Below are 24,342 nucleotides of genomic sequence, written 5' to 3' on the forward strand. Positions count from 1 at the left end.
TATTTTGAATGTTATAATTGTCATAAACCTAGTCATACTGCTAAAGAATGTCGGTATAAACAAGATAACTATGATGAATCTGGTTTTATGCATGAAAATAATGATGATGCAAATGAAAAAGATCATCCAGAAACTTTGTTACTTGCATGTTATCATGATATTGATGTAACTGATAATGTTTGGTATTTGGACAGTGGAGCTAGTAAGCATATGACAGGTAACAAAAATTTATTCTCAAAATTAATTGAGTCAGACAGTGGACAGGTGAAAATTGGATATGCTAGAACCTATAAAATAAGAGGTATTGGTGAAATTTCTTTTCACACAAAATCAGGCAATATTGCAAAAATGTCGGAAGTTTATTATGTTCCTGGCTTGAAAAATAATTTGCTTAGTATTGGTCATATGTTAAGGAAAGGATATGATATCCATTTTTATGACAATACTTGTTTCTTATCAAGAAAAGATCAACTTGTTGCAAAAATTGGAGTAACACCAAATAATATGTTTCCTCTTGAACTCCAAATTGCTAACAAGTCTTGTTTTTTCAGTTGTTCATAACAATGGAATTTGTAAGTTGTAGCATGATAGGTACGGACACCTGAACTTATGAAAGCTTGAAATTGCTAAAGGTGAAGCATATGGTTGATGGATTGCCATCGATTTATGAAACAAAAGAAGTTTGTGAGGAATGCCAACTCGGTAAGCAACATAGAGAACCATTTCCGAAAAAAAAACACTTGGAGAGCAAACAGGCCATTGGAATTGGTACATTCAGATTTATGTGGTTCATTTCCTGAGTCCAATGGAGGTAACAAATATTTTATTACATTTGTTGATAATTTTTCAAGAAAAGTTTGGGTGTATTTGATGAAAGAAAAATCTAAGTCGTTTCAAGCTTTTAAAGAATTTAAAGCGGAGGTAGAAAATTTTTCTCGTTTGCAACTTAGAATTTTAAGAACTGATAGGGGACGTGAGTATCTTCCTATTGAAAGATATTGCAAAGAATTTGGTATAAGGCATGAGCTGACTGTACGATACACACCACAACAAAATGGTGTGAGTGAAAGGAAAAATCGTACAATCGTAGAAATGGTAAGATGTATGCTTAAGAAAAAACATTTGCAACAAGATTTATGGGCTGAAGCAGTTTCTTGTGCAGTTTATTTGATTAACAGGTCTCCTACTAAAAGCTTGAGAAATTGCACACCTCGTGAAGCATGGTATGGGGTTAAGCCGAATGTGGGTCATTTGAGAACTTTTGGTTGTGTTGCTTATGCACACATTCCAGATGCACTAAGAAAAAAATTGGATGATAAATCGGAAAAATGTATTTTTGTAGGCTATAGTTAGAGGAGCAAAGCCTATAAATTGTACAATGCAAAAACAAATAAAATAGTGATTAGTCGAGATGTTCGATTTGATGAAAGTGGTACTTTTGAATCAAAAAGTGAGGATCCTAATTGGTCTATAATTGAAGATGAGAATTGTAGTGAAATCCCTTCATCTTCTAATATTCAATCAAATGATGATTCGTCTCAAAGTACACCACCAAGGAAGACAAGGAGCTTGAGGGAAATTTATGACTCAACTAATCCTATTGATCCAGTTAATGCTATATTTTTTGCTTTCTTTGCAGGTGAAGATCCAATTTCCTATGATGAAGAATCTAAAGAAGAAAAGTGGCAAATATCCATGGATGAAGAAATAAAATCAATTGAAAAAAATGAAACATGGGAGCTTACTGATTTGCCTCCAAACAAGAATTTAATTGGTGTGAAATGGGTCTATAAAATAAAGATTAATCCAGATGGTTCTATTAACAAGTACAAGGATAGGCTTGTAGCAAAAGGTTATAAACAAAAACAAGGAGAAGGTTATACTGAGGTATTTTCTCATGTCTCTAGACTTGATACGGTTCGTCTGATTATATCTCTTGCAACTCAAAACAATTGGAGCATCTTCCAAATGGATGTAAAATATGCATTTTAGAATGGTGTGTTTAATGAAGAGGTCTATGTTGGTTTTATAAAGAACGGAAAAGAAGAGAAAGTATACAAGTTGAAGAAGGCTCTTTATGGGTTGAAGCAGTCACCAAGAGCTTGGTATCATCGAGTTAATTCTTACTTTGAAGAAAATGGGTTTAAAAAATGTCCATATGAGCACACTCTCTACATCAAGGAGAGTTTACAAAATTTCATCATTGTAAGTCTTTAGGTTGATGATCTAATTTTTACTGGAAATAGCTTGAAGATGTTAGATGATTTTAAATTGTCTATGATAAATGAGTTTGAGATGACAGATTTGGGGAAAATGCATCACTTTCTTGGTATAGAAGTTCATCAATCTGATAAAGGAATTTTTATTTCAGAAGAAAGGTATGCAAAAGAAATATTAAAAAAATTCAGAATGGAAGATGTGAATCCAGTTTCAAGTCCGTGTATTACAGGTTTGAAGTTAAGTAAATAAGGGGAAGGAAAAATTGTTGATTCCACCATGTTCCGAAGTTTGGTTGGAAATTTAATGTATTTGACTGCTACAAGACCAGATATTATGTTTGCGGTAAGTTTGGTTAGTAGATTTATGGAAAAACCATATTCTACTCACTGAAGGCAGCAAAAAGAATTTTACGATATGTGAAAGGTACAATTGACTATGGCATTTTTTATGAAGCAAATATTTCTGTTAATCTTGTTGGCTATACATATAGTGATTTGGCCGGAAGTTTGGATGATAGCAAAAGTACTTCAGGTTATGTTTTTAGTCTTGGTAGCGGCCCTATTTCATGGTGTTCAAAGAAACAACTCGTTGTTTCTCTGTCTACAACCGAACCTGAGTATATAGCTGCAGCTTTGGCGGGATGTCAAATTGTCTGGTTACGAGGTCTTTTGGAAAGTCTAAAGCATGAACAAGTTGTTCCAACAACATTGTTTTGTGATAATCGTTCAACTATTTCTGTCACTAAGGATCCAGTACTTCATGGAAGAACAAAGCATATTCGTATCAAATTTCATTTTCTACGGGAGCTTGTTAATGATAAAATTATTCAGGTCAAGTATTGCATGACGAATGATCAATTGGTAGATGTGTTCACAAAGCCTTTGAGTGGAGACAGGGCCGGTCCTGACATTTTGGTGGCCCGAAGCGAGAACCGAAAAATGTGGCCCCTATACTATACGCGAATCATAATTATATGAGAAAAAAATTATAAGTACTTACATATTTTTATTATATTTATATTCAAAAAAAGATATTGATAATTACATTCACTGAAATTTCGCTCTTCTTACATTTTTAGGTGCAAAATCACTAATAATTGTCGAGTAGTCGAGATTTTCAGTCATTTGTCTCTCAATTGACAAGATAGCTAACCCATTTAATCTTTCTTGTGACATAGTAGATCGAATATAAGACTTGATCAACTTCAACTTTGAGAAACTTCTTTCGGCAGATGCAACGGTGACGGGTATAGTTAACAAAATCCTATATGCAATCCATGCATTAGGGTAGAAGCCTTCCATTTCTTTCAAAAAATTTAACACTTCCATTGGTTTCTTGACCTCTATTAGTACAAGACGCTTCAACACTTTCAACTCAGAGAACAAGTCAAGTCCATCTATATCATATGACTCTTTAAACTTTAGAAAAGTTTCAAGGGAAGCACATGAATCTCTCAAATCACCATCATCTATAGAGTTTAGCTTATTCAAATCAAACAAAAATCCAAATATTTTTTTGTAATTCTGAAATTGTTCGAATCTACTTTTAAATGAAGATATGGCATGATCCAATATGTATATGAAGTAATTTATTCTAAATGATTCTTCAGCTGATAGTGATGCATCTTCATTTACATTTTCGTCGAACTGTTTTCTTCTACGAATTATACGCTTTTCTCGAAATATAGCTTCAACTCCCATCTTAATTGCAATCTCTTTAGCTTCAATCACGGCTTCTGCAAATCCCACATCTCTATAACTTTCAAGATAACGAATGAGTCCTTCCAATTTATCTAATGCAATATTAATATCTATATCTTCGGTTTGAAGTGCTTTGCTAACAGAATTTACCGCAAACAAAATATTGTACCAAATAACCATACTAAGTAAGAACTCAAAATTCTCTAAGTCTTGTGTTATTATGTTTTCAGCATCATGAATCGTTTTTGAATCATCACTTGTTTCAACCAATTTTTGTAAAGCTTCTCGTATTTGTGGAGCTTGATACCTTATTGCTTTAACACTTTCAACCCGACTTTCCCATCGAGTTTGTGAAAGAGATTTCAGTGTGATACCATCAAAACCATGCACATTCTCTTTTAAGATTTGCCAATGCTTTGTTGAATATGAAAATAATACGTAAATACTTTGCACCGCTCCAAAGAAAGAAATTCCTCTAGAGCACGAGTTAGCCATATCACAAAGTAAGAGATTAAGACTATGACAACCACAAGGCGTGTAGAATGCTCTTGGATTTATTTCAAGCAATCTTTTCTGTACACCTTTATGTTTACCTTTCATATTAGACCCATTGTCATATCCTTGTCCTCTAACATTATTAATATTCAAATGAAGATTATTTAGTTCATTCTTAAGGACATTGAAAAGACCAAGTCCAGATGTATCTTCTACCTTTAATAACCCAAGAAAAAATTCTTCCACTTTTATGGGAGTTGTTGCAACATTTACACATCTTATTACTAACGACATTTGTCCTTCATGACTTGTATCGGGAGTGCAATCAAGAATTACTGAGTAGTACTTGGCATCTTGAATTCTTTTAACAATCATGTTCTTAGTCTTGGAAGCCAACATCAATATCAATTCGTTTTGGATCTTGTGACTAGGATAATGATAATGAATTTCGCCATTTTTAATACGTTCAAGATGCAATTTTAGTACTTCATCAAACTCTGCAACCCATTCAATAATGCCCAAAACATTTCCATTATTTTCTTCACCAATCTTCTCACTAGTCCTACGAAAGGCTAAACTTCTTCTAGCAAGAGTTCTCACAAGACCAACTATCCTTTTCAATACTTTTTTCCAATGTTCCTTCTCTTTGTTAAGTTTTTCTTGTATATGTTTGTCAATAGTTTCAACTCTTCGCAATCGAACATCCAATTCATGCCATTTACTCGAAGCTTCATAATGGTCTTTACTACATTCATGACTTTTAAGCCTTCCAGTAAGATTTCTCCAATCTTGAAATCCTTTAAAATGCTAATTGACTAGTATTTCCACAAGCGAACAACTTACAACAAAAACAATATACTTTATTTTTCGAAATTGAATATACTAGCCATGTCTTATCATACTTATCACCATTTATAGTAGAACGAGTATAATATGCAGGAGAGAAACGTCTACCATATTCATCCAATGGAAAATCGAAACTACTAATTCTTGTCGGACCTTTTTGTACCAAAAAGTCTCTTAAATTTTGGTCAATGACATCCCAATGTCCCGGATCAAAAATATTATTAGGTCCGTGTTCCTCACTAATAAGACCTTCATTTATATTGTCATTTAAGGGTTGACTTGTATTATCTCTCTCAATATCATCTACACTATCCCCATTCATATTATCATTTGTGGTACCGTGACTACCTTGTTCCGCAATTTCATCGTTTATGTCTCTATTGTGTCTAATAAATCTATCGAGAGCACCGACTTGGGATTGAACTAATTCTTCTTCTCTTCTCTTCTTTTTTCTCTTTTCAGACCCGCATACGTGCTTTCGAACTTTGTTAGGAGGCATAACTAAATCTCCAACTATCTCTAAAAATCAATCAAAAAATTTAATCACATGATAATTGCAAACATAATAAGAACAATAGCCAATATGTGAATCGATTAGAAAAGCTAGCTAGGTTTTGGTAAAAATCTTGTAATACTAATAAGTAATGATTTAGAAATCTAAAAGACTAAAACTAGGAGATACCACAAATGACAAACCCTAGAAATTTAATAATACTAAATTACTAATGATGAAGAAATCTATAATACTAATGAAATCAATAATAGACTAATAGTTATATAGATTAGTTAGATGATTAGAGAAAGATAAGTAGTCAAACAACCTATTATAATTTATATAACAAATTAGCTAAGGTTTTTTGCCATGTCATAACTTAGAGTTATAAATCTAGATCGTTGAATTATCTTTGTAAATCTTGACCTTTCTTTTAAAAAAGTCTTGAAGAGATATTATGTTTAAACATCAAAATAAAAACTCACTTCTTATAAATTCTCTAACTGTTTTCTCTTTCATATCTTAAAACTAATAATTCACTCGATTCTTTTTCTCCATCTTCTCTTCCTTCAAACAATCCAATTATATCTCAAAACTCAAAGTAATTACAATTATCATGTATACTACTTAGTTATTTAGTTAGAGAGAGAGAGAGTAAAAATTTAGTTACCTAGTTATTTAATGAGTTAGTTACTTAGTTATTTAGTTAGAGAGAGAGAGAGAGTAAAAATTACCTTGATTAGTTGCCTTAAATCCTTAATGTCTTGACCCTTGTTGTCTTGTTGAGTTAAAAAATTGGACTATGAGTGCTAAGTGCCAAAGTTGGAAATGGGAATGTGGGGTTAAAATGGGAACGGTGAAGTGGAGCTACTGTTGGGAGTTGAAGGGGATGGTGGTGGGTTGTGTTATTTTGAGATGGGCACCTTAAGGACTAGGGTTTATGTTTTAAAGAATGTGGGCTTGAGTTGTGTTTTAAAATGTGGCCCTATTAGTTGTTTTAAAAAATTTGGAGGCCCTCACATTCTATCACACATTTTATAAAATCTGGGGGGGCTTTTAAAATTTTGTATTGAAATGTGGCCCTTATTATTGAGTGGCCCAAAGCGAGGCTTTGCCTGCTTTGGGCCCAGGGCCGGCCCTGAGTGGAGAAGCTTTTAAGAGAAATATTGCAAGTATGGGAGTTACAAGAAAATTTGGTTTATGGGAGGCGTTGATGGATATTAAACCAAATTAAAATTGGAATCAATTGCTTTTAGTTGAAGATAATGGTGGAAGATGAAACAAGAGAAGTTTTATGTTTTTATTATGCACTAAATTAAAATATTTAAGCCGTAGTATTATTATATTAGTAGTTATTTATGTTATGGAATTTAGAAAGTCATGAGTTTTTTGCATTTACTTAGAAGTAATTTAGTATTAACTTGGGCATCAATAAATACCCAAGTTTGTAGTTTGTTTCAAGTAAGAAGTGAGAAAGAAAGTTAATAGAGTAAAGAGTTTTAGCCATCTCTTTCTTCTCTTGTCTAGTTTTATTTCCAACAGGCAAGGGATGAATTAACCTTTATCTCGCCAGGCCATTGATTTAGGTCCCACTCAACCCAACACAGTGTAAGTCCTGCTTCGACGAGCCATAGATTAAATCCTGGTCAGCCAAAGACACAATAAGCCATGCTTCGACAGACCACCGATTAAGGCCTACTTAGACAGGCATAGAGTGAGCCCTGATTTAGTAGCCCACTGATCAAGTCCTGGTAAGCCAGGCTTTAATAAATCCTACTTCGGGAGACCATTGAGAAAAAACCTGCTAACTTAAAACACAGAGATTTTTCAGCTAACCAGGGATCACACAACAAAGCCTTGATAGCTTAGCGATGTAAAGCAAGACGATAACTAAGCCATTGCGAAAACTCCTACCAACTAAGGAGTTTGTCTTAATTCAAAAGTGAGAATGGTATTTGTAGGATAATTGTTGTTGTGTTGGCATCAAATAATTGTATGATCAGGTAAGAGTTCCACTCCTTCGTATGCCTGTGTATTAAATCTGAAAGCGAAAATATTTCATTATGTTAATCGATTCTCATAGCAGGTCTAAACCATGTGATTGTCGGAACCCTTTGATCTTGGAATATCTTCACATTTTTTCAATCCCCTATTTCCCAGAAACAATGGTGTCTGAGAGTGTCTCTCACTTGAAGTATAGAAGCACATATTGGAGATGCATTTCGTTTTTCAGTTTTCAGCCAAAAGTCATCTGATCTGTAGTATTTGGCTTTGATTATTCTTACCCATATTGACCTGGGATTAACCAATAATCTCGAAGCAAGTTTTGCGATTAGAAATTCATTGACCTTACAAAGAGATGGAATCCTTAGTCCCCCCCCCCCCCCCTTCCTTTAACTTTTGAATGATATCTGAAAGGATGAACTACATTTTCTGTATCCTTCACCATGATCTTACTAGAAATTACATTCCAGTATCTCCAGTTGGTTTACGATCCCTTGAGGAATGAGAAAGTAAGTGTTGGTCGGGTCCGAAGCTGCTTTGACTAATGTGGTTATGCCTGCTTTTGATGATTATTTTTCCCAACCTGCTTCTGCACTTGAAGTTTTGGACTAAAAATTCGTGAGATAGTATGTGGTTCCTCGGTTTTAAAATTAGGGTGCCTAGATACTTTTCCGAGTCCGTCATTATTGGCGCGTGTAACTAAGTAGTAAATCCATCTTTGGTCTCCGATGGCAACCTAAGTTGCAGAACAAAGAAGATTTGTTGAAGTTTACTGCCAGACCAGAGAAACTTGTGTATTCGTCCAGTTAACTGCATTCAGATTTTTTTTCTATGGCTTACTCAAATATAATCAAATCATACTCAAATATCATATGAGGTTCCCTAGGAGCATAAATATTTACTCTATACCCTTCAAATAGAGCACCCCTCTTGAAATAGTTAATATCTAGGGTAAGATGACATTGATCTATATAACAAATGATATAGGTTTGTTGCCATGTCATAACTTGCATCTATAAATCTCGGGCATTCATTTCTTATTTGTGAATCTTAACTGTTCTTTTTAAAAGACTCTTTAAAAGATCAAGGTGTAAAAGTCAAAATAACTACCCACTTCCTATAACTTTTTTTTTGCATTAATGAGCAGGGAGAAAAGGGCTCAGACCCAGAACAAGGAAACAACAAAAACTACAAACAAAAACTAAAAGCAAAAAACATAAAAGCCAAAGAGGCTAACCAGCCTACCAACATTTCCTCAATCTCACTCGACCCACTTTATCATCATTAACAATACGCTCAAACTCAACAGGTAAAAGACCCAGGTCAAACTCAACTTCACCCTCAGGCCTCAACTTAGCCAGGAAATTTGCAGCCATATTCACTTCAAGCACCACATGCCGGATCTTGCAACTATGGAATCCAGCCCAAAGAACCTTAATATTTAGCCAAATATGCCAAGCATTCCAAGGAGGCAGCCTCGAGAAATCAGAGAGCAGAAGCTGCACCATCATAGAATCAGTCGCAATCACAACATTTTCATAATGGTGGGAGTGAGCCAACCTCAACCCAAACTCAACACCTTGGAGCTCATGAACATCAATGGACTGGGCTAAGGCAGAACCAGCACCTAGGCAGAGAACCTCACCAGCAGCATTTCGAATCAAAACCCCATATCCAGCTGATTCAGCATTTAGAGAGCCATCTGTACTGATCAAAACAGAGCCTTGAGGAGGCCCTTCCCATTTGTAACCTTTGGTCTTAGGTTTACTTAATACTACATTCAAATTCCACTTCCTATAACTTCTCACATTATTTCCCTCTCTCACTCTCTTGAAAAACAAGATTATATTCTCTCTTTCCTCTTTCCTCTCTTCAAACAACCAATATAATCTCCATTATGTATTTAAAAAAATCTTAATTCGTATTAATACAATCTCCATTATTATTATTATTATTATTATTATTATTATTATTATTTTGAGCAAATAAAAATCCCTTACAAGCAAACAGAGTTATGTCCTTACAACGTAAAAAAAACGAAAAAAGGACTAATCTGAAATAAAATTAACTGCGAGGATTTGAGAGACTATTTCTTTTAGAAATTACAATTTATTACTTTTAATATATATTTTTACTACTTGAATATTTGTAAATAACTAAAGTATTTGACAATAACCGCGTAACATGCATATAGAAATTTTCATGCCCTACAGACACGGGCTTACACCGTAGTACATCTTGAAAGTGTTTTGAGTTGGATGCCTTCCACATAGAACATATAACTCCACTTTTTAGACAATCAAGCGATGGAAACCTTTGAGTGATCCCAGCGATAAACTAATTCCAAACCACTCATTCATTGTTCTAAATTTGGTAATTCATTCTGTGCACTTTTGGGTATTAATCAAGTTTTACCTAGTTTGTAAGGAGACAATTTAAATAAAACAACATCTCTTTTTAATGATTAGGTTGGTCAATTTTACGGGTAACTTTATTTTATTACTTAAATGTTATAAAATATAATCCTTCATTAAATGAGTTCAACTTTTTAATTTTTTATATAACATAAAATGATGAAAATATGTAAAATTAAGTTTTCAGAATCCCAAACTAACAAAATGTGTATGCTTATAGATAAATTATTAGCTACTAATACCAATAAAAAAGAAAAATTAGAGATCCGTAAAATAGTCATGTATAGAATTCAAGTGTTCTTATCCGGTTACACCAAAAAGTAATCAACTCAACAACTATTTTAGTTAAACATATATTATCTGAAACAAAAAATCAATCAAGGGTACTCAATTTTCAACGAGCGATGGTTAAAAAGACATGTTAATATCTTGCGGGCGTGACTTCCATATATAACACGGGTGCAAAACTTGTAAAACCATCACATACTTTACGCAAATTTCTATAAAATTTATAGTTACAAGAGAAAATATTAAAAATCAATTAGAAGAGTGGCCAAGTTTTTATGGTTACAAAGTGAGAAAAACAAGGCCCAAAAACAAATGACTTTGTAAATAAAAATAATTTGCTATAAAGTAACAATAATCTTTTGACATATAGATAATTTAACTTCTACTGAAGGGGGAATGCATTCTTCATAGAAAAGTGAATACAAAGAAAAACAGCCAAAAAGATCTGATAAGCAACAGATAAATGGGCTCAAATTTGAATAAAGTTGAGAATCACAATCTATGAAAAAGACAAACAGCCCTTCACTAAAGTACAGTGGATGTGTCTGGGCCAGTTTTATGATTTTGGTAGGTTGACGTCCTTTCTCTTGTTGAGATTTGTCAGTTAGGAAGTAAACAAAATATGAAAATAGTCCCACTTATAATAAAGATATTCACTCGATAGATCTATGACATTTTTGTGTAATTTATACATTTAAACTTGGAAGCTGTTTATCCAATGGTTAATTTTTCAAATAACATTTTCTACTTTTTTGTAGTTTCATTTTGACAATGTAGTAACATGTGATACTCTTCAATTGAGATAACATGTTTCAAATCTTAAAAATCCGAAAAAGAAATTTAAGTTGATATGATGTCTCAAGCTTTAGCAGTTAAAGATATTGTTTTCGCTTTCGACAACCCAAGTCCAAGTTTATAGGTACCGAATTTTGATCTTTGTGAAAATTTTACGAACCCACTCAAAACCTCAGCGTATACCTATAGTTCAAGTTTCGGACACTCTTGTGAGGAACGTCTATCATAACATTCATTTGTGTTTTCTACTTCAAGTACCAAAGTTCAAATACTCCCCCTTACAAAAAAAAAAACATGATTGGGTGATTTCCCCCTTACAAAAAAAACATGATTGGGTGATTAACAATGTGGCTTGTTTTTTTTTTGGATGAGATATGACAATGTAGCTTGTTGGGAGAGTCTTTATGATGTTGCATGCAAACAAAAAGTTAGAAGCCTGAATGCTGGAAAGTGAACTCTTGAAGGGAGAGATGGGAGAATGAGCAATTGATTAGATTAATTAGTGCCACTCAGCTGGCAGACTTTTCAATTATTTAGTCCACGCCAGACCACCAATAACTAAGTGACCCAAATTTTTCATTAGCTAATTTTTTCATATTCCAAATTGTTAGCGGATTAGGTCCCCACCCTTACAATGAATTTAACAAAATAAAAAAATATTAAAGTAGTCTAATAAATGGAAACAAATCTATTATATAAAACAGAAGGGAAAACGATCACTGGGGCAAACATCCTTATTTAATTATGCATATTGTCTAGAAGCCCTTTTCAAAATTTAAAATATAGTCCTTCGTAGAAATAAAGTTACCTGTTTAAAAAACAATAATCCTTTCCTTCTTAGAAATAAAATAACTAATTTAAGAAAAAAAGAAACGAAATAAATTTCAAGGTTTAAAAAAAGAAATTAAAATCTCTCCCTCTCAATAAAATAATAATTAATTTAAGAGAAAATATACAAAAAAATAATAACTAATAAAAATCTCTCTCTCTCAATAAAATAATAACTAATTAAAATCTCTCTCTCAAGTGTCCGTGCCCTAGGGCATGGGATATACACTAGTAGACTAAAAATTAAGAACTATCTTAAGTATACCGAACTCTAATTACATCTCGTTTGTCTTCCCTCACAATTTTGAGTAGGTTCTCTGGAAAATCTACCGGTTGCATTTCAGATGTACCTATATGGTGCCGCATCTTTGAAAGGTAGATTGATTCGTTTCACGATACACATGCATAATGTTGTAATTTTTTAATTGTGCCCATAAATCTTTAATTTCACAAACCAATCGTAAAGCTTGCTGTGGAGGCTGGTTATGTGTAGTAGCTAGAATTCCGACTGTAAGAGAAGAATCGGTTGCTACCATTACTCGACGCCGTCTATACTTCATTGCTAGTTGGAAATCGAGTTTTACTCCTTGTAGCTCATGGGTAAGGACTGCGACCCGATCTACCATGGCTGCTGCAGCGACAATTGCCTCTTCAAGTGAGTCTCGCAGAATCGCTCCAAAACCCACTTTAGTAGCATCAAATACATTGTCAGTGTTAATAAGTACTTGGTCTATAGCTGGGTTTTGCCACTTGCAGGTTTTGGGTACCCTTAAAATGATCGGGATATCCAAGTTCCATTTAGTTATGATGTGTCGAGCCTCTCTTGACGAGGTGGGTTTTTGTTTCCATGCCGTAACTTTTATCTTGATTTCACTAACCACCTCCCGTACAATTACCTGTGTAGAAGGTTGTTCTCCTCGAGAAAGTCGACAATATTTTTCGGCCTAGACATGATAAATGTATGCTGAAAACAATTTGATCGGTTGAGCCTCTCCTGACGACTTCTTGTTCATTTGGTTTTTATATTTACCTTTTTTTTGTTGAAAGAGTATATCTGACTTATATATCGGCCTACTATATTTACAAGAGATTCATTTTTAACTATGCAAAAATTATAATTTCTTTCTTTTATGCGTATATCACTTCATATTAGAAATGGGAAGAAAAAATCGGGCGGTACCATTGGAATACAATTTGAAATTTTTTTAGTTAAACGTATATATACAAACAGTTAACCGTGATGATCGTTATAAAGTAACAAGAGACTAATTAACGACCGCTAGTTCTTTTACCTTTTATCATACATCTCATGTATCTAAAAGTTAAAATTTATTGATATCCAACTATTTTGAGGTCGTGTTCTTATTTTGTTGGAGAGCATTAATAAGCAGAAATTAAGAATAAAATAAGTAAATAAAATAAGTAAATAAAATAAATAGGTAAACAAAATAAAATGGCAATGAAATAAAATTTATGACAACATACAACTGAAAATAAACTAAATTCAAGCCAATTTAAAGTGAATAAAAGTAAAATAACACTTAAAGTCAAATTTAAATTAAACTAAAATAAAGAAAAAAGAAATTAACAATCCTATAATACATCAAGAATAATAAAGGTAGATCATTGAACAAATATAAAACTAAAAATGACAAATTAGCCACTAACTCAATGAACTTCTCCAAAGTCATCATTTGAAACTTTCTTTGGTCTTTTAGGAAATATGGATGGTACCTTCTCCACAAAACAACTTTAACAACATTCATAATAAATAGTCCAGACCGAAATGTATAAATTAGATTGTCGAGAAATAGACCGTTCAGTGTGAATATCAAATTTGTTCTCATTAGTAGAGAAATCAACATTTCTCTTTCAAATTAGGGTTTTCAATTCACATTATGTTTTTGGAAAACACAAAATATATTGCAAGAGGGTGCCACCAAAGTCCAAAGCAATCAAAACTACAGAGAAGTACAAGAAGCAGGGAAGAATATTTTAATATTTGCTTATGAAAAATGAATAAAAATCAGCATCAAGAAAGATGGGGTAGAAAAATTTTGGAAAAAGAAAAAAGATAGATAGACCCTCAATCATATGTGGTGCCAAATGTGCATCTTCTTCACTATTGAATTTATGTTGCCATCCCAACAAATATCTTCACAACCAAAATCATAAGTAGACACATGGTGGTGCCAACCCTTTTGTTTCTCCAACAAAAGGAAGCTCAAAACTTTTGATATTTTCTTACTTTCACTCATGTCTACTTACGTCAGGTAACATATAATCATATATGTACATACATGTGTATACGCCTATATAACTATAGCTTGATCGGATGAACTTATGAACACAAATGCATGATGTATCTATTGTGAGAATAGTCTCACGTGGAAGAATGGGTATCTAGCAACCAAGAATATATGGTCTAGGTCCTCTCCACTCATTGCTAATTGGTTTTGAGTTGGATGTCCACAAACTTAACATGGTATCAGAGTTAAATCCACACATGATAGGCTTAAAAGTCACACGTGCCACATGTCGCCCAAAGAAATACACGTGTTAGGCTCAAAGAACGCCACACGTGAGGGGGCGTGTGAGAATAATCTCACGTGAGAGAATGGGTATCCAGCAACCAAGAATATAAGGTCTAGGTCCTCTCCACTCATTTCCAATTGGTTTTGAGTTGGATGGCCACAAACTTAACATGGTACCAGAGTTAGGCCCACACATGATAGGCTTAAAAGTCACACGTGTCACATGTCGTCCAAAGAAATACACGTGTTAGGCTCAAAGAACGCCACACGTGAGGGGACGTGTGAGAATAGTCTCACGTGAGAGAATGGGTATCTAGCAACCAAGAATATAAGGTCCAGGTCCTCTCCACTCATTTCCAATTGGTTTTGAGTTGGATGACCACAAACTTAACATCTATAATCATTTTTGTACTGCACCAAATGAAAAGATCTTCTTGCATGTATAGATAATGAGAGAAACCTAACTAGAAATAGAGCTTATCCTGATTAATGTATTCAAACTCAAGTATTCCATGTGATGGATCGACAGTACAGTTACGTAAGGTAAATAGAAGTACAAAGGTGAGAAGATTGGTTCACCTATGTTTTTGGATATATATTTTCAATTCGTATATTTGTTGCCATTGAACTCTTCATTCACCATATTGGTTATATATTTTAGGGTCTTATATTATAGATTGAACTCTTCGGAACTTCGTCCGTATTTAAATGCTTTTATATAGCACTCTGCTTTCCAATTTGCCAAGCACAAGAGTATATATGGACTTTACCGAACAATAATTTCTTTACCTCTAACCCATTGTTTAAACAAGCAACAAATTTCTCCTTCTAACTCCTCTAGAGTGTTTCCCATTGGTGAAATTTGGAACAAATTTCTTCCATCTAAAATCTCATTCTTACTTTGGGCTATTTGGCATAAAGAAATTCCTACTGCGGGCTCTCTTTGCTTAAGTGGTGAGATCTTGATTAACAGATGTATACTTTGTATGTTTGAAGAAGAATCTTGCAACTATTTTTTTTCTAGAATGCCCAAACGCCAAAAAAAAAATTTGGTCCAATCTTTGTGGTAATTCCTCACAAAATTTTAGTTCTTATGTTTCGGTTGAAAAAGTGATAGTTGATGTCAAAAAAGTTAAAAATAGAGTCCGGAGATTATTCTTGGCTGATTGCTCTCCATTTGCTATTTTGTGGGCTCTTTGGTTAGAGAGGAATGATAAGATCTTCAATGAAAAGTACAGGTCTTCATTAAAAGACTAATCTTCTATTGGAGTTCTCCTTTGGATTGGAATAAGATATTACTACATTTTCGAATTTACTTTTTTATTGATAGACTTTAATTTTTATGTAATTGGTTTTTCTTTTGGAATAATTTCTTCTGCAATCGTCAAGATGACTTCATGTCATCAATTTTCAATGAAGTCACTATTATCAAAACAAAAGAAGTTTCTATTACTGCTAGGTTGTAAAAATGAATATTGTAAATGGGAAGATGATTCAAAACTACTTTTTTTTTTTGATGAGAGAGATTCATTCATTCAAAACTACTTGATAGATTCTTTTTCACTTGGCATATCCTTATTTTTAGGCCTTCATTGTATCTTAGATTAGATGCTCTCACCTACTTTAATTAATCTGTCTAGCTCACACATGATCAAGAAGCCACCAACACAGCACCCATAGAGAAGGATGGGACCTGAAGTGATGGATGGCACAACTTTTTTTTTTTTTGTTGAGAGATGGATGCACTACTTTAACAGCTGAAATTTTCATGATTTCTTGCAAGTCTAATTCTACTTTTATAGAGAAAGGGAAGTTTTTCAATTGCTTGTTAGAAACAAGAGGTCAAAAGGCTGAAAGTCAACTGCTCTGCAATACATAGTTGGAATTGTAATCACTTCTTTATTTGATGTGATAAATTGTATATGTAAAGATAAGAGCTTCTTATTCTTTTAATTTGATCAACAATGGGTCATGTAGTGTTACAATCTGGGGACTCTTAACTCATTTCATAGTTGAACTCAATATATTGATTACACAATTCACAATTTTTATTTCAAATTATAGAGATGTTAGACGTTGATGCATGTGACCACAGAGATGTCACGTCGACTTGAGTCAAACTTTAACTAAGATTGTGAGCGAACGTAAAAGAAAAATAACTTTTTGGGAGCAAGAAAAACTTTTTTCACGCAAGGATGATAAAAAGTGTGAGAATAGTCCCATATGAACGAAGAACTATCTAGCAACCAAGAATATAACGTGGGAGATGCTAGAGTTACTTAGAGGATGACTTAGAGGATCACATAATAACGTGAAATTCACTAAAAGACAAGGTTTTTTCAAAGTTTGACTGCGGTGGGGACCGCTTTTGTTTCCAAATGAAGAAACATGTCATCCTTTAAGTACCAATTTCTAAGTCACTCTATCATTTCCTTGTAACGTTGCCAATTGGTTTTGAGTTGGATGATCACAAACTTAACAGCTAATGATAGTCAAAGTCACGCACCACTAGTTTTAATATTTTTTACTCCTACTAATTTTGCCCTAGTTCGTAATTTGGCTTCCATATTTATCTAATATTCCACTTTTTGTCCTACATAATGATTTTGTTAGTCAAAGCTAATAGTTAATATTCTCTTTTTACCCTCATTTCCAAAAGATTTCATCCTCGTCCTTTCTCCCTCTTTCCTCGTCATTGTAAACAGTCGGCCGCTGGCGACCCTTAATTGATAAAAACAACTTTTTTCGTTCTTTTTCTTTTCCTCCTTACCTCCTTCCACCACCGCCCACCTTCTTCACCATTTTCATATCTCACACACACACTCTATCTCTATTTCTGAAGAACATAAACCTCATGGATCATTTCACAAACTGAATCCCATGCATCCATGGGGTTTTTGTTCCTCGGGATCTGATGATCTATAATTAGTGGTGAAGAAGAAAGAAAGAAGAATATAGAGACTGAAAAAATATTAATTATGGTAGATCGATCATCTGCACTATTTCTGATGAAGAGAAAAGAGAACGTGCATCGGTGCATGGAGGAAATACTCCTTAATTAATTGTATAAGAAAAGAAATATTGACTGTAACGGAACGGAGATCCCGGGGACCATATTGGAATGTTGTCAAAAAATATTGAGCAAATTGTTGTAGTTGGTCACCAATTAGGGTCAAATTGTAATTAACCCTTAACTTTAAAGCGTGTCAGCTTCTTGAGTGAGTTACATGGAGTATTGATGTCCATGACTGTATTCAAAACATTGATTGGAAATTAACTTGCATGCACAATGTATAGTTTATTAACCAAACACAACAAATTTCACTCAATTAATTTTGTCAAAAGAAAAAGGAAATTCACTAAATTAATCAAAAAAAGAAAATATAAAAACCAAACCAAAACTTATGCATGCATGCATCTATAACATACCACATCACGCATGCATGTGGTTGTATATATGCATGCATATGTGTATAATTAATCCGGAAATGATTGAAATATGGTTAATAAAAATAAACTATCATTAATATATAGATTAGGTCAAAAATATCTTCTTTGGGCTTTATTAAACTTAACCAATTTAAGATAATATTACAGCTGAAGCTTTCTTCTATAAAACCCTATATTCATCCCATTTCTCTCCTACAAATCTTTTTTTTCTCTCTCTCCTGCCCTAGAGAGGCTAAAAGAAGAAATGGATAAAAGACCCTCAAACTCTCAAGAATCTGAACTGAGAAAAGGGCCATGGACAGTAGAAGAGGATCTGATTCTGATCAACTACATAGCTAATCATGGTGAAGGAGTTTGGAACTCACTCGCTCGATCGGCGGGTATTTTACGATATGATCATTCTTCTCTCTATCTCTCTCTCCATGTATATATTACTATAAGTAGTAAACCCTAAGAAGCTAGATTTTAAAAACAAAATCAGCTTATGTATCTAAATATTTATGTATGATTCATATGTTTTTTTTGTAGGATTAAATAGATCGGGAAAAAGTTGTAGGCTTCGATGGTTAAACTACTTGAGACCAGACGTTCGAAGGGGTAATATTACACCCGAAGAACAACTATTGATCATGGAGTTACATGCTAAGTGGGGAAATAGGTAATTTATTCAATTTTTTCAGTTATTTACTTTGTTCATTTCTTGAAGTTTTGATTATTAGCTAGGGTTTTTGTTGAACACTTTAAATGTTCTTAATTATTAAGTTTTTTTTTTGTATTATATATACATATTCACTTCCAATTATTTTATTCATTTTCTTCATGTGTACAAACACATATATATACAATATATAACATAATATATAAATCTTCCTCCAAAATATATATCACTTAAGATTATTATTTATTATTTATTTCTTCCAGTACGTATGTGTATATTCACTTAGAAAAAATTTCATTCGTCCCATATATATAACCTTCATTTACTTTGTTTTTTAAGCGGAATTCGGTAACAAAAAGTAAGTTAATCGATAAATTCTCAACACAAAAAAAGAAAAAGAAAAAAAGAAGTTAATCGATAAATATAACTAGTTTTCCACTTATATAGGAATAATATTCACGTTCACATGCTATGCCATTTTTTATCACATGTTATTCTTTATCAAAAGAGGCAGCAAGACAATAAGCTTAATTTCTAGGGTTTTTTGGGCCAATATTAACAAAATAAATTACTGTTAAGTAATGTGAATCATTTTGTAGTTTGTTACATGAATTTTGCCAAAAAAAGATGCCTATGATATGTAGTTTGTTCAGCCCAAGCTAGCTCGAAGATATCTCTTAGGCCATATCGGGTACAAATATCGGGCAAGTAGCATTTTTCTTTTGATTAATTCACGTGATAACACGAAAGTTCGGGTTGAAATTTTTAGCTAGCATGCACACTTTTTTGAAAGCAATTAAATGGGTCGTCTGATCGTGTCTGCAGGACCCGAATCAAGATGGTGGGCTCATAAACTATAACACATTTACTAATAACACGGTTTTGAGTCTTCTAACCTTGAGATGTAAATTAGGTTATGAGTTCGTACGAAAAGAGTCAGCTATTCACTAAAGACACCTTCTAATAGGGATGCCTACAAATTTAAATATAGTTTGTTCATTTTGGGCCTATTATAGTCGTATTATAGGGTTAGGAAAGTTTTACCGGCACCATTGAAATTGCTGAGGCCAACCCACCTTAGAAATCAAGATAGAGGTTGGGTTTAGAAACTTTACGGGTGCCTACAAAGTTTTCTTCTTTCTTCTTGGGTTGTTCCATTTATTTTAAAAGGAATATTATCCTTGAAGAAAAGAGAACCCCACAAACCTCACAATCGACTAGCTTATGTTGAAATAAATCGGAAATTCAGCTTTGATGTTTACAAACTCAACCAGACCTGTTAATTCTGTGAATTTTGAACACAAAAAATGTTGTTGAATACTTTATTTGTACATGTAGCATTTCTCGATTTTTCTATACCCTCTTTTATTGCCTAAAAAAAAATACAAATCAGAAAATCAGTCGAACGAATTTACCTATTAAATATTAAAACTCATTTCAAATAAACTTCTTTTGCACATTTTTTTTCCTTCTAATTAAAACAGTAAGATTCGAACTTTCGTAGCCACATAGGAGAGATAGATAACTTATGGCTCTTGTCTTACCTAAAATGATTTCTTATGTTTATTTAGAACACATGTGTTTTTGTAGCAAAAAGAATAAATAAAGTAGTTAATAATTATATACGAATGTCCTTGCAGAAGAACTTCTCAAGTACTATAAATTCTCACCTTTGGAACTAAAACTTTCACTTGTTGGTCTTATGCAGGTGGTCTAAAATAGCTAGGCACCTCCCGGGAAGAACTGATAATGAAATAAAGAACTTTTGGAGGACTAAAATTCAAAAACACATGAAACCACCGGAATCTTACTCCGGCGGCCAGAGTTCTGATCAAAGTCATGATCATAAGAATAACATTGGAGCTAGCTCATCAAGTTATCATCATCAAACATCGACAACGATGGCGAATTGTGTTCCCGAGGAAGAATTAGTCGAAAATTACTCACCGATGTATGCCGATAATCTTGTCCAACACCACCATCATCATCAACAACAACAACAACCTTTCCCACCTCAACCTTTACCACCAAGTGATCAATCATCTCATGATAATTTATGGAACATGGAAGATCTTTGGTCTATGCAGTTATTTAATGGAGATTAATTAGATATATTAGTATCTTGTTTATATGTAGTAAGTACAAAATTTAGGGTTCTAGACAATTTTAGGTATGTGTGAACTAGTTCATGGGTTGACCACTGTTTAATATCCTAAAATTAATATGGTTATATTTAAATGGTATCTCTTCTTATATACTTTTTGTGAAAGCAGGACGTTGGGGCAAATTATATTTCTCATATATACTGGGTGGAATGGGGAGCTTAGAAGTTTTGGCTTACAACCTCACTCTTGGAAGCATGTAATAACCATATATACTTGCTTTTGTTATAGAATTTTATGAGATCTATCATTTTCTTCTTCTACACAAAAAATTTATTTCTCGAAACTTGTTAATTGACAAATTTAAGGTTTGACCCTAAGACCTCTCAATGAAATCATTATGGTCTCTAGCTAGTGGGAGGTTTTTCGGAAAGTACGTTTAAGTTTGTTTGTTTGTTTTTGTTTTTTTTTTGTTACAATTGTTTAAGTTTGCTAAGACAAACAAAAAGTACCATCTCAACAAAAAAAAAAAAAAAAAAAACAAAAAGTACCACACAAAAAAACGTCATACAAAACAAAAGTACTAGGAGAAAAGAATGAGACGTACCTTTCCATACGACGAGCATGAATGATATCTTCAATGAAATAGATACTTCTTTTATGGTTAGCTTTACTCATGGTTTATTGGCGTAAATAGGTGATTTTAACCTTTGGTAATAGTTTTTTGTAATACAAAGAAAACTTATTCCCATAAATTTTTTTTGTACTATGTATACCGATAATATTTAAACTAAGCTTCTAATTCATTTAAAAGTTAGGTAACTAATTTCCTATCATATGAAATCCGTACTGAATGTTCGCGATCATGAAGCAAAGAAAAAGACAAAACAAAAAGCTTGGTCGTTCTAATAGATCGATGCACTAGCTAGCTAAAAAATAATTGATAAAGAACAAAAACTCAATAAACTACTCCTGTTCTTATTTTCTCCAGAATAACCTTGATTATAGATCTTAGAGTTGTGACAATTAACCATGGGTTGAGTACTTGTTCATAGTATTCAAGAAAGAAGTAAAGCTGAAGGTGTTGACATAAACCTACTCATGAAAACCCTAGGTGAAACTCATTCAAACATTCTATTTTCGTCTTCTAAGATCAATTCATCTCTTTTTATAGTACTACAAGTCTCAACCACATGTTGAGACTAGATAAATATAGATGATGTAAAGATTCTTCTTTAATTATTAATTTCTTCTTTTCAAAAGAAAGTTATGCCTATGTTTGCAACAGTTAAAAAAATATCTCTCAAAAAAAAAAAAAATAGTTAAGAAAATAAATTATTCCACGTAGAGATATATTTTGTGAATTATAAATATACTAGAATATAGCCCGTTTTCTTAAGGCACGAATTTTTCTATAAACATATTACGTGAGCTTATTGCCATATACTTTGGTCATTTGCAGATCTTCAAGTACTCAAAATACAATAAAAATTGTAATTGTGAAAAAAATGAAATTTCAAGAAAAATAATAGTAGAGATTTTATTGGGTGTTTTGAAGATAGAGAATATAAAAGAGAGACATTATCGTGTAAAAGCTTTAAATGGAAAGTTGTAAGCAATTTAAAGAGAGAAAAGAATGAGAGGTAAATAGTGTGAGAATCTATAGGGAGGGGTTATTTTGGTGTAAAGAATCTTTAAAGGCAAAGTCAAGAATTACTGAAATAACCTATCAACATAGATTTATAATTGTCAAGTTATGACGTGACAAAAAATCTATATAATTTGTTATATAATAGGGTACATCTCGTAGACGTAGGGCACAAATTTTCTATATGTATGTTAAGCGATGTTATGGACAAATACTTTGATTTGGAGATCTTCAAGAAGTAAATATATATTAAAAATAACAATTGTGATTTCTAGAAGAATAAAAGAGGGGGTTTTATTGGATGGTTCGAAGACAGAAGAAAAAGAATTAGAGAATCCGGTGAAAATTTTTAAAGGGGAGTTTTAAGCTGTTTGAAGAAAGATAAAGGGTGAAAGAGAGAAACAAAGTGAGAATTTATATGAAGTGGGTAGTTGTTTTTTAAATATTTATCTTTTAAAGACTCTTTAAAAAAAATGATCAAGATTTACCTAAATTGACTCAACGGTACAGATTTATAATTTCAAGTTATGACATGGCAAAGAACGTACATCATTCGTTGTAGGTAAACAAAGTTCCAAAAATATTAGTGGAGGTTTTATTGGTTGTTTACAGAGAGAAGATAAAAGAGAGAAATAATTGTGTGAATTGAAAATTTTATGATAGGAGAGAGAAAAATGGGGTAAGAATTTATAGGAAGCAGGGCCGGCCCAAGCATATTTGAGGCCCAAAGCAAAATCTAAGAGTTGGGGCCCTCTGTGTGTAAGCAAAAAAAAAGTGAAGATGTTGCTGTTTGAGGAATGGAACGAACCTTCAACTTCCATGTCATAAACAATGTTCTTAACCACTAAGCTATAATGCAGTTCTTGTCAGGATGTTTAGTAGAGTTTTATTTACTTCCTATAAGAATCCAAGAAGGGGCCTTCAAATAGGTTGGGGCCCAAAGCAGCTGCTTTGGCTGCTTTGGGCCTGGGCCGCCCTTGACAGGAAGTGGATAGTTATTTTGATTTTAAAATATTACGTAAGACTCTTTAAAAAGAAAGGTCAAGATTTACTGAAAATATTAAACTTACCACATATATATATATATATATATATATATATATATATATATATATATGTACATGTAGAAGTTATGAAATGGCAAAAAAACCCCATATCATTTGTTATATAGATAAAAAAAACACTAGCTAGTTTAGTAGGTTTATTTGATGCCGTTGACAATTTACCAAGATGTTTTAAACAATAATTTCTACAAAATTTACCTCTACTACCTCGTATGTCTCAACTAAATAAACTAGGTTAGCAATTGAAAATTTTCATCGACCCTTAAAAGCTAATATGTCTAAAAGTTGTTATTGTTTTCTGAGGTTTCGTTTGGCCATGATAGAAAGGGTAGACATTTTTTTTATTTAGCTAAAATTTCGTACTTCAAAAACTTTAATACTTTCATAATTACTAATATTGTTTGGAATTATTTTGCAAAGAGATGTTAGATAAAACAGAATACTCCCTCCGTCTCACAATGATAGTCCATTATTCCTTTTTGGGTTGTCTCACAATGAAAGTCCCATACCATATATAACTTATAATATCCAATATTTTGGCAAATATACCCCTCTTTAATTCTATCAACATCAAGTGCATTTATTAGGAAAGATAGTGCATGCACTAGTTTTGTCCAATAAAATTCACTAGATTGTATTACAATAAATGCTAGCACTCTTATTTAATGAGGACAATATGGGAACACACAAAACGAAAATAAATCGGGTGAGTTTCGATAATGGACTTTCATTGTGAGACGGAGGGAGTATCACGTATTCTTCATTGAACTATTGTATAAAAAGAGAGTTCGTAAATATGTAAA

At 33.0% G+C, this 24,342-nt stretch overlaps 3 protein-coding genes and 1 long non-coding RNA gene across 4 annotated transcripts; 1 reads left to right on the forward strand and 3 right to left on the reverse strand.

The window, feature by feature from the left end:
- Positions 1-3,118: 3,118 nt before the first annotated feature.
- On the reverse strand, positions 3,119-4,627 carry LOC147567655 (uncharacterized). Its single transcript, XM_086654274.1, has one exon. It carries the CDS (start codon positions 4,518-4,520, stop codon positions 3,267-3,269), a length of 1,254 nt encoding a protein of 417 aa, XP_086510400.1. The 5' UTR covers positions 4,521-4,627; the 3' UTR covers positions 3,119-3,266.
- Positions 4,534-5,760, reverse strand: LOC147567656 (uncharacterized). The gene is made up of 3 exons (XM_086657461.1): positions 5,325-5,760; positions 4,632-5,212; positions 4,534-4,548 (listed from the first exon to the last, which is right to left on the reverse strand). The coding sequence occupies exons 1-3, from the start codon at positions 5,758-5,760 to the stop codon at positions 4,534-4,536; spliced, it is 1,032 nt and encodes a 343-aa protein (XP_086513587.1).
- Positions 5,761-17,169: 11,409 nt separating this feature from the next.
- Positions 17,170-21,969, reverse strand: LOC147567657 (uncharacterized). The gene is made up of 4 exons (XR_015230813.1): positions 21,379-21,969; positions 20,002-21,342; positions 17,704-17,865; positions 17,170-17,528 (listed from the first exon to the last, which is right to left on the reverse strand). It is a non-coding gene; the product is annotated as an uncharacterized LOC147567657 (long non-coding RNA).
- LOC147567658 (MYB-like transcription factor EOBII) lies at positions 18,211-20,963 on the forward strand. Its single transcript, XM_086654276.1, has 3 exons — positions 18,211-18,447; positions 18,596-18,725; positions 20,434-20,963. Exons 1-3 carry the CDS (start codon positions 18,312-18,314, stop codon positions 20,828-20,830), a joined length of 663 nt encoding a protein of 220 aa, XP_086510402.1. The 5' UTR covers positions 18,211-18,311; the 3' UTR covers positions 20,831-20,963.
- Positions 21,970-24,342: the final 2,373 nt, after the last annotated feature.

This window comes from Eschscholzia californica, unplaced genomic scaffold, assembly GCF_041429995.1.
Source record: "Eschscholzia californica isolate CP2 unplaced genomic scaffold, dmEscCali1.0.p SCAF_1, whole genome shotgun sequence".
Lineage (NCBI taxonomy): Eukaryota > Viridiplantae > Streptophyta > Magnoliopsida > Ranunculales > Papaveraceae > Eschscholzia > Eschscholzia californica.

Excerpts from the sequence above, each read along its gene's own strand:
- LOC147567655 (XM_086654274.1), bottom strand. The coding sequence starts at position 4,520 with ATGAAAGGTAAACATAAAGGTGTACAGAAAAGATTGCTTGAAATAAAT.
- LOC147567656 (XM_086657461.1), bottom strand. The coding sequence starts at position 5,760 with ATGCCTCCTAACAAAGTTCGAAAGCACGTATGCGGGTCTGAAAAGAGA. Across the intron at positions 5,213-5,324 it reads TACTCGTTCTACTATAAATG|GATTTCAAGATTGGAGAAAT; the intron begins GTGATAAGTATG and ends AGCATTTTAAAG.
- LOC147567658 (XM_086654276.1), top strand. The coding sequence starts at position 18,312 with ATGGATAAAAGACCCTCAAACTCTCAAGAATCTGAACTGAGAAAAGGG. Across the intron at positions 18,448-18,595 it reads CTCACTCGCTCGATCGGCGG|GATTAAATAGATCGGGAAAA; the intron begins GTATTTTACGAT and ends TTTTTTTTGTAG. Across the intron at positions 18,726-20,433 it reads CATGCTAAGTGGGGAAATAG|GTGGTCTAAAATAGCTAGGC; the intron begins GTAATTTATTCA and ends GGTCTTATGCAG.